Source organism: Marmota monax, unplaced genomic scaffold, assembly GCF_021218885.2.
Source record: "Marmota monax isolate L192 unplaced genomic scaffold, Marmota_monax_Labrador192_F-V1.1 WCK01_AAM20220418_F8-fsc00137, whole genome shotgun sequence".
NCBI classification, from domain to species: domain Eukaryota; kingdom Metazoa; phylum Chordata; class Mammalia; order Rodentia; family Sciuridae; genus Marmota; species Marmota monax.
This window is the reverse complement of record NW_026692854.1, coordinates 494,227-503,462: the sequence shown is the minus strand read 5'-3', so window position 1 is coordinate 503,462 and position 9,236 is coordinate 494,227. Positions and strand designations below refer to the sequence as shown.

The window sequence follows — 9,236 nt, the reverse complement described above, 5'->3', positions numbered from 1 at the left end:
TACTCTATGCATCACAACATCACACAGCAAATCATTCCATACCTCGGGAAAATCAAACAACAACTCTTAACATTGATTAGCACATTCAATGGCGGGAACAAGTTGGGTAGGGGTGATTAGTTAGTACAAGAGGGGGATTCCTTTGAACTGATTGGTTTAGGCCACGAGGGGTGTACGTGCTAAACTACCTGGTTTTCCAACATGTTATCAACCACCATAAACTACTTGGGGGTCATCTGGCATTCCAGGTATTTTCCCTGTCTCATGCTGATTGGAGGTTGCTAGGGGGTTGCTATGGGTCCTCACCTAGCCTAACTGAGTCAGGGACACCTGGCGCCTCAGACCTCTCCTGTTATTTACAGACAAACAACTCAGCAGGATGGGTATGTGCTTAGGAATGCTCCGTGGGTTTTTCCAAGGACCAGGGTCACTCCCCCTTCCTTGGACAGGCTTTGCTCTGAGGTAGAGGCTGGTTTCTCAAAAATGGAGTCACATTAGTTTCTCAGTTGCAGGCATATGGCAATGTTAAGCGAATATTGTGTTTTAATGGCAGAATGAATGGAACCATTTTACATTGGGAATAGTTAAGTAAATATAATCAATATATATTATATCAAATTAATATTCAATTACACTCCAATCATAGTACCTTTTAATTTCCCCTTTAGAGTCTGCCTTCCTCCAAAACAAAACAAAGACCTTAGTATACTTTACCTATTGAATACCCTCTCTTCAACCCTGCTATTGTTAAAGATTTTATTTCAGCTTAAAAAAAAATCAGCTTGCACTTATTTTTTGATAAGTCAATACTTATTTACATTTTTTTAGTCAAGATCCATGGCATGTGGGTTGAGGAAGGGTGGCTATGGAGCAGAATGATCCATCAGGGAAGAATATTTTTATTAGTGACTCTCTAGAATTGCCAGTACACACAGCCAAAGAGCAGTCCAATAATTAGACAGCCTTATTATTGCTTTTAAATTCTCCACAGACAGTACCTCTTCCAGGGGCTGAGCATTCCCACAAACACCACCTTCTTAGCATACCAGTAATCAGGATAGATTAGGTTATGTTGTGGTACAAGTTGTCCCTGGGTATCCTTGGGGGTTTTGTTCCAGAATTCCCCCTGCCCCACCAGGATACCAAAATCCTTGGATAATCAAGTCCTTTACACAAAATGGTATAGAATTTGCATATTACTTAACATATGTAAAACAAATAGGTCATCTAGTTGTAGGCATATGGCAATCTTAAAGAAATGTTAGCTACATCCTTGTTATTACTATTGGCTCTAATTCCTTAAAGAAGGACAGAAGTGATTGTTTCAATGCTAGGCCTTCTCAGCCTTACAAGTTGTGACTTTTCTCTCTAGTTGGCCTAAGCTAAACCAAAGGGAAACTAACATATGCAGAAAATGTTCTTACCTAAGCCTTTGGTTTTGTCCCTTGAAAAGTAATAACCCAGGCAAATACTAAGACATGACTTTTTCCTGGGCTTGGCACTCATTATGAGACACATCACACTAGCTGAAAATGGTTCATTTTTAGCCTTGCAGATAGATTTCAAATTGCTTCCACTATTCCCCTCTCCCAATATAGATGGTTTCCCACACTCTGCCATTGTAACCAAACATCCCTGAGTAGCCCCAGTGATAACACTCACTTCCTGCCAAGGATATTTGATCCACTGAAAGAGGGATTTATTAGACAGACTATTTTTTTTTTTTAGGTGCAAACAAAATGTGTTTCTCTATTATTTTCATCCATGACCTTTACTTTGCCCTAAGAGTAAGTGATATTAAACTCACATTTTTAAGTATGTTTTCCAAAGCAGGTTTAAGGGACCTCAGCCTTGTCATGTCCACAGATGCCAATTAGTTATATTCATACTGGTTAGAATTGAGTCCAGAAGAGGCAAACTCTAGTTGTCTATTTCTCAAATGTATCCCAGGTCATTCCACAATGGCAGATATATAGTTATTTTTCAGTCAGGCACCAAGTTGTGCCTAGGTTTTGAATATCCATGGGCACAGACTTTATTTACAAGGCATAGAAATCTTCAGTTTTAATCAGAGCTATTCTTTACAAGTGGGCATTCTCAGAGCTCATTCATTTATCCCAATGATAATTAATACCTTCTATAATTCTGTCATTTTTTCTTATTTCCTATTCATATGAGAGCATTTTGAAATTAAATATCATATACAATGCTACATTGAGTTCCTAATTGCCCCTTTTACCTGCCTGATAGATCTCATTCTTTAATATAAAATATGCTATTTGACATATTTAATTCCCTGGTTCTTTCTTGCCCTATCTTGACTGTAGCTGTGAGATTGTACTTCTCTATATTACAATATCCAAGTCACATATTTATGTGTGCTACATGTAGTGGTGTCCAACATTGGGTGCATCTTTCCATTAGTGCCCTAACAAATTTCTAGACCCCTTCTAACTGTGAGGTCACTGCAGTGAGGTCTTTTATCAATGTGTTGGGCCATTAGGTTTCTTGCTAAACAATCTAGGTAGAGGGAACATTTCATTTTTATCAGCATTCTGGTATCATATGCCATGTTCCATTAAATCAAAGCTTTTGTGTTGACAACACTTTATTCATCACCAGACACCTAAACATTTGTTCCCACTTCAGTAACTGAGAGAGGTTCATGACTGATTGAGCTAATGGGTCTTGGAAGGCTGTTTGGTGCTTCTTGTTCATCTTCATGAAGTACTGACTGGAGTATGTCTTCTTGCTCAGAAGCATTCAGTACTTCACTCTTTATAACATCAAACAAAAATTTTTAGACTTATCATTTAAGCTTATATATAACCATGCTCTTTCCCTGAGTCATCTTTTATAACTTTTCTTTTACGAAGTTATCATTTATAAGCAGTGAAGTACATAAATCTTAGATATATAGTGTGATGGATTTCTGTATGTGTGCATTTGTGAAATCACTGTCCTGTTCAGGATATAAAATGTTACAGTGACTTATTGCAGTGCCTTTTCAAAAGTAAACACTGTTCTAAAATCTATCACCACAGATTTGTTTTTACCTGTGGAAGTAAGAAGTTCTGGTATGCAATTATGCAAAATCGCATAGTAGTACAGTAGTGTGACTGTAGCTAATAAGGATGTACTACATAGTTTTAAAGTTAGAAGATATTGAATATTTTGCTATAAAAATGATAAAATTTTGGGAGTTAGATATTCTTAACCTGACTTAACATTACAAAACACATACATGCGTCAAAACATCACAAGTTACCCTATTTATAAAATTTTTATATATCAGGTCAAATTTAATTTAAAAATAAAATGATAAAATCAAACTGTGGAGGATAAGATTCTAGGCCAGTACTCTTCATTACAAATATATGCAAGGCACATACTTAAAATTTTCTGGAAGCCACAATGAAGTTAAAAGGAACAGGTAAGATCTATTTTATTAATTTATTCTACTTAACCCAGTATATCCAAAATATTATTTCTATGTGTAATCAGTTTAAAAATTATTGAAATTTTTCAGTCTTTTTCTGTGAGACTTGTTTGCCTCACCAAAAAAAAAAAAAAAAAAAAAAAAAAAAGGATAGCAACAGTTCATAGGTTTATAGGAGATGAAAGTATGATCAGGCGCAGGAAGCCCCTTGTATGATTCCTATTGCTACAGTAAAAAATTGCCATAGGCTTGGTGGCTTAAAAAAAAACAACACTAATTTTTGTGCAGCTTTAGAGATCAGAAATCCAAAATGGAATAAAATCAAGGTATCAGCAGAACTGTATTCCTTCTGGCTCAGGGGAGAATCTGTTTTCTTGCCCCTTCCAGCTTCTGGAGGTCATCAGTCTTTTTAGGCACCTGGCCCCTTCCTTCATCTTCAAAGCCAATAGCGCAGGGGCTGGGGTTGTGGCTCAGAGGTAGAGTGCTCACCTAGCGTGTGCGAGGTGCTGGGTTCAATCCTCAGCACCACATAAAAATAAGTAAATAAAATAAAGGTATTTTGTATGACTACAACTTAAAAAAACTCAACAGTGTAGCACCTGGCTTCTGTTCCTCTCCTTCCCTGACTCTGACCCCCTTTCTTCCCCTTTCCCCATATTAGAACCCTTCTGATTACATTGAGACTGCTGTGTTAATCCAATCTAATCTCATTTAAAGGTCTGTGTCCTTAATCACATCTGTAAAGTCCCTTTTGCCTCACAGGGTAACATCTTCATACATCCTGGGGATTAAGACACATGAAGATTTGGGGAGACCATTACACTGCCATACCTATACAGTGCTTGGCTACAGTAAGCCCCTCAATAAATGTTTCCTTTTTTTTTCTTTTATAAAACCTTGACTGTAATTCTTAGTGACATTGTATCACTGACATATTTCTGTGTAGTGCTGCACATATTAACTAACTCATACAGTCCATTTAAGCACCTTCAAATGGGAAAATCGTGGTTACTAAGCAATGGGGAGCACAGTTCCTACCCTCATTAGAGTGCAGGCCTAGAAGAGTACTCAACTATTCATTAAACTTAGGAGGCAAAAGCTACTCACACCTCCGAGGAACACATCAGCACCTTAGTTCTCACTACACTCTCTTCCTGGAATTCTCCTTCACACTTTTCTTGTCAAAACACACTTTTTTTCTTGAGGAGATGGACAAGCTGTAACTGAACATGTTTCTTGGGCTCATTTTGCTTAGAAACTTACTGTGAAGTTGCAACTATATTGAGACTGCAGGGTTACTTACTGGACAGTCATCCCCAACCCTGACTTTACTTTCTTTCATAATTTCTCCTGTGACTCCCTCCAATATTATGTTTTCACAGTATAGCTAATTTCCCTGTGCTACCTGAGGTCATTTGTGAACTCTTCAAGTAAGCCATTTAAATCATACTATCCTCATGTGTCAGGCCCTCTAGGAGGGAGATACCTACATGAAGTTAGAAGTTAGAATCTTTTGGGAGGAAAGCCTGTGAAAGAGTGTAGGCTGAGAGAGCTGGAAGGAAGAGATTTCAGGTGATGCAGATTCATGAAAGGAGAGGCATACAAGAAGAAGCTCAGGTTGGAAAAGTCCCTGGCAATAATGAAGCTCTGAGCAGGTTTCTGCCAGCCCAAGTACTGGTGCAAAGATTGACTATAAAGGTCAATCTGAGTGCTTGGACATAAATTGACAGGCCCTAGAATGCTGGCCATATTCTTTTGGCTGGAGCTGCCCTAGAAGATTGTGGTTTTGGATCCCATGTTGGGTTGGATACCACAGGTGCTGCAGTTGAAGGCTGTGTGGAACTACTCTCCCCCAGGTGGGGGCTCACCTAAACTGGAGCTCTGAGCTGCACTGCTCCCAACTAAACTGACCACTTTTGTGGGCAAATATTATCTTGTCCTCTTTGCAACTGTGTTCATACAGATGTCCAGTAACTACTTCATAAATTCTTTTCAGAACCATCAGTAAGTAATAGCATCATGTGGCAGAAAAAGTTTGGACTTTAGAGACTGAAAGTTCTAGATATACATTTTAGGATTTTTTTTTTTTTTTTTTAGCCAGAACAGTGTGAATCTAGTACAAGTCATTTAATTTCTGTAAATAGCTAAATGAGATTAATAATGCTTTACTCCTGGAGTTGTTGGACTACATAAAAAGCTTAATTCAGTGTCTGCAATCTGTGAGATGTTAAGTAAATGTTCTCTCCTTTGCTCTTCTCATTTAAATACTATTTTATTGTGGGATAAAGTACTTGGTAAATACATTTCCATTTGATTTGAATTTGGTATTATTTCTAACCAAAATAAGTGGCTTACTCAAGGTCACACAGGCAAAAAAGGGGGCAGAGTCAGGGCTTGCTTCAATCCCAGCACTTTTCATGTGCTATTGGCAGTTTTCAGGAAAATGAGCTGTAATGTTCCATCAAACAGTGACCATCAGAAACACAAGAGTCTGGGTCTAGATGGAATATGGTGACACAGTAGGCAGGGAGAGCTGCTGAGGTTGAAAAATCTGAAAAAGGCAGCAAATTAGTAAAATGCTGAGTAAAGTGTGAAGAGAGTACTGCATATATTTTATCAAATAAGCTTATTTATAGAATACGATGTTAGACCAGAAAACCGTTTTAAGAAAAATTGCATTTACTATGCTTGAAAATATAACGGGTCTAGTTTCTGTCCAGAAAGATTCACTAACCCTTACTATTATGGTTCTACTGCTTCATGCCTAGTATATTACACAGAGCATTTAAAGGATGATCTTTGTGCACGAGATGCTTTAGCCAAATGCCTGCCAGTCATCCCTTTCTGTGCTTTGTTGTAGTTTATTCCTAAAATGTTTAAGTTTGCTATTTTTGAAATACTAAGGATCGTATAATTAAAGATGGATTCCTCATAAATTAAGATAAGTTCAAGTCCTTGTGAGTACACATTGTAGAACTTAGTTGCTTTCCCTCCTTTTATTACTAGAACTTTACCATGCATCTCAGTAGTTTCCTGGTTTCCCCTGCCCTCATTACCTGGAGCTTATCAATTTATCAGCAAAGTCAGTGTAGATGAAATGGTATTCCTTACAGATCCCAAGTGTCCATTAAGTCTTTTGTTTGTGTGGCATTCTCATGGTTAGTTTTATTCCTGTGGACTTAAGTTAAGTCAAATATACTTATCATCACACACTTACCTCATTCTCTCCTCATTTTCCTTGGGGCTCTTACCTATTTTGTGTTTCTTAGAAACATGTTAAATCAACACTGCACACTATTCTCTAATCACATTGTATATTTTTCCACCTAGCACTTTTTTCTCATGCCACTTTTTACACCTTTGTTTCTTGAAATGCTATTTGCTCTTTAAGATGGAGTTCCAATGGTCTCTTGGTTGCCACTCTCCCAACTACAAAACCAACCAAACAATAATAATTTTGTCTTTGGCTTGGATATTTTTATGAAATGTATTACAACATTCTATAAAACAGTTATCTGAGCTCAGATCTGATCTTTTTTTGTATTTTAAGTTCTTTAAGACAAAGATTGTTTTAAACTTCTCACAAATGCTTACTACAAATGTTATTAAATTTGCCAATTATTTCAAATTGACAAATTAATTTCTGTATTTCCAATAATGGGAATTTAGAATAAAATAAATTTGTGAGTCTCATGAAGTAAATATCATCTGATTTAGGATAGAATGTAAATCAATAATTTGGCAATTTCATGACTCTAATGGAAGGAAAGATACAGAAAAAAAAGAAAGATCCACCTAAACACATTACTAGTATATAGAAGATAAAAGACTGAGGCAGTGGCACACACCTATATCTCAGCCACTCAGGAGGCTGAGGCAGGGGGATCAGGCCAGCCTTAGTGAGAACCTATCTCTCTCTCTCTCTCTCTCTCTCACACACACACACACACACACACACACACACACAAAGGCTGGGGGTGGAGTTTAGTGGTAAAGCACTGGTTCAATCCCCAGTGCCACACAAAAGAAAAAAAAAAAGACTAATGGTTTATTATTTTATAAAAATTGTGAAAGCTACTAATTAAGAAGATAGCAGTTGATTGATTTCCTAAGTATTTTCCTGTGTTTGATATGTGTTTATGAAAAGATATATATACACACACACCATGATCTATGCAGTATTTAAGATTCCAGCATAGTGCTTCATTATTACTCTTATTTTCCCTAATAACCAGTTCTGAGAATCATAATTAGGCCATGTTAATAATTTCTTTCCAAAAAGCTTAAATGGAATTTAAGACTTTGAAGCTGTTTAAATTTTGATTCTCAAACAAACAACACCTTATACAAATATTAGACTTTATCACTGTATAAAAATGTACAGTGGCTTTATTGACATGTACATTCCAATATGTTTACAGCTGCAAGATAATGAGGCACACTCAGTATTGCACTTCATTAAAATTTCAGGCTCAAACTTAACCTAGAAGTTTAAATGAAACTGCATTTGTAATTTAGTAATTCTTATACAGGACAAACATTGATATCTTTATATACAGTGTGATACTTATTACATTTATATGCCGTCCTAACACATTTTTTTTTTTTAAATAACAGTCTAGGAAATAAACCAGAATATTCCTCTTTTTATCCCCACCCGTGATGCAATTGTACAGGATTACAAAAAGGCAGTATACAATAAACAATGATTATTTTTCTTTTTTGCTTGAAAGCCGGCATCATTCTTAGTCCATGGGTATGGCAATTCTTTTATATCAATTATCTATAAATGTCCAATGCTTCACAGGCCAAAGACGGTAATGGCCACATGCAAACACCTCACAAATTTGATGTCTTGGCTCAAAAGAAGATAAACCAAAATAATGGGGAAACTTTCCATAGCAAGAATTATGTACATGGTATTTGGCATCCTTCTTGCACTGTGAATAGTTCATTTTCATGGATGTAAAAATGGTCCCGTCCTTATCCTGAGCAAAGTTTAAACTTCACTGTATGAAGGCAACTTTTCTCTCTGGATGAAGGCAACTTTTCTCTCTGAAGATAAAGGATCTGAGTGTTCTAAAAAGTGTGAGCATTTCTGCACACTCCACACCCCAGAGCAAACTCTTCCCCAGTGGGTGGATGAACAACATGGAGTGGACATTCAGTTCCTTCTAACTGTTTGCCTTTGGGACCTGTATCAATTTTAAAGGAGACAAAGGAATTTAATGTTTTTAAAACACACACAACTTCACATAAATAGGAATCATTGATAAGTTATTCAACAAAATAGCATGACCATGGTAATAAAATATAAAATTATTTTCTTCTGATCACAAAATAAAAATGTTCACTATAAAAACTTCAACATAACCAATACAAATAACAAAGAAAGTGACATAGTTCCTTACATACAACATCCTGCCTTAAGAGAACCATTATAAGCTTACAGGTCTTTTTCTAGTAATAGATCAATCAGATATGTCATTTTAAATCTGCAATGTGCAAAAATGGTCACAAACATCCCTCAATTTAAACTGGTAGAAAATTATTCTGGATGAGAAAATATGGGGGACTTTGGTGCAGGATGTTTGTCTATGAATAAAAACAAACCTAATATACAAGCCATGCTATTATCATCCTACCTTCACGGAAGAGAAAGGGAACATTTATCAGTGGGAAGACTGACTATTACTGTTATTTTTAAAAAGTACCTGAACGGAGATTAGTAGGAAAGTGAAAATTAATCAACTTAAAATATGAACATTAAAATAACAAAATATCATAATCTAGAAAA

General features: G+C 36.4%; 1 protein-coding gene across 13 annotated transcripts in view; it reads right to left on the bottom strand.

The window, feature by feature from the left end:
* Positions 1–7,792: 7,792 nt before the first annotated feature.
* Positions 7,793–9,236, bottom strand: part of Mycbp2 (MYC binding protein 2) — a 272,081-nt gene continuing 270,637 nt past the window's right edge. For all 13 annotated transcript variants that reach the window (XM_058580959.1, XM_058580960.1, XM_046449465.2 and 10 more), the window contains one exon: positions 7,793–8,634. In XM_058580959.1, coding sequence (XP_058436942.1) covers positions 8,519–8,634 — 116 coding nt within the window. In that variant the 3' untranslated portion in view covers positions 7,793–8,518. The remainder of the gene's footprint in view (positions 8,635–9,236) is intronic.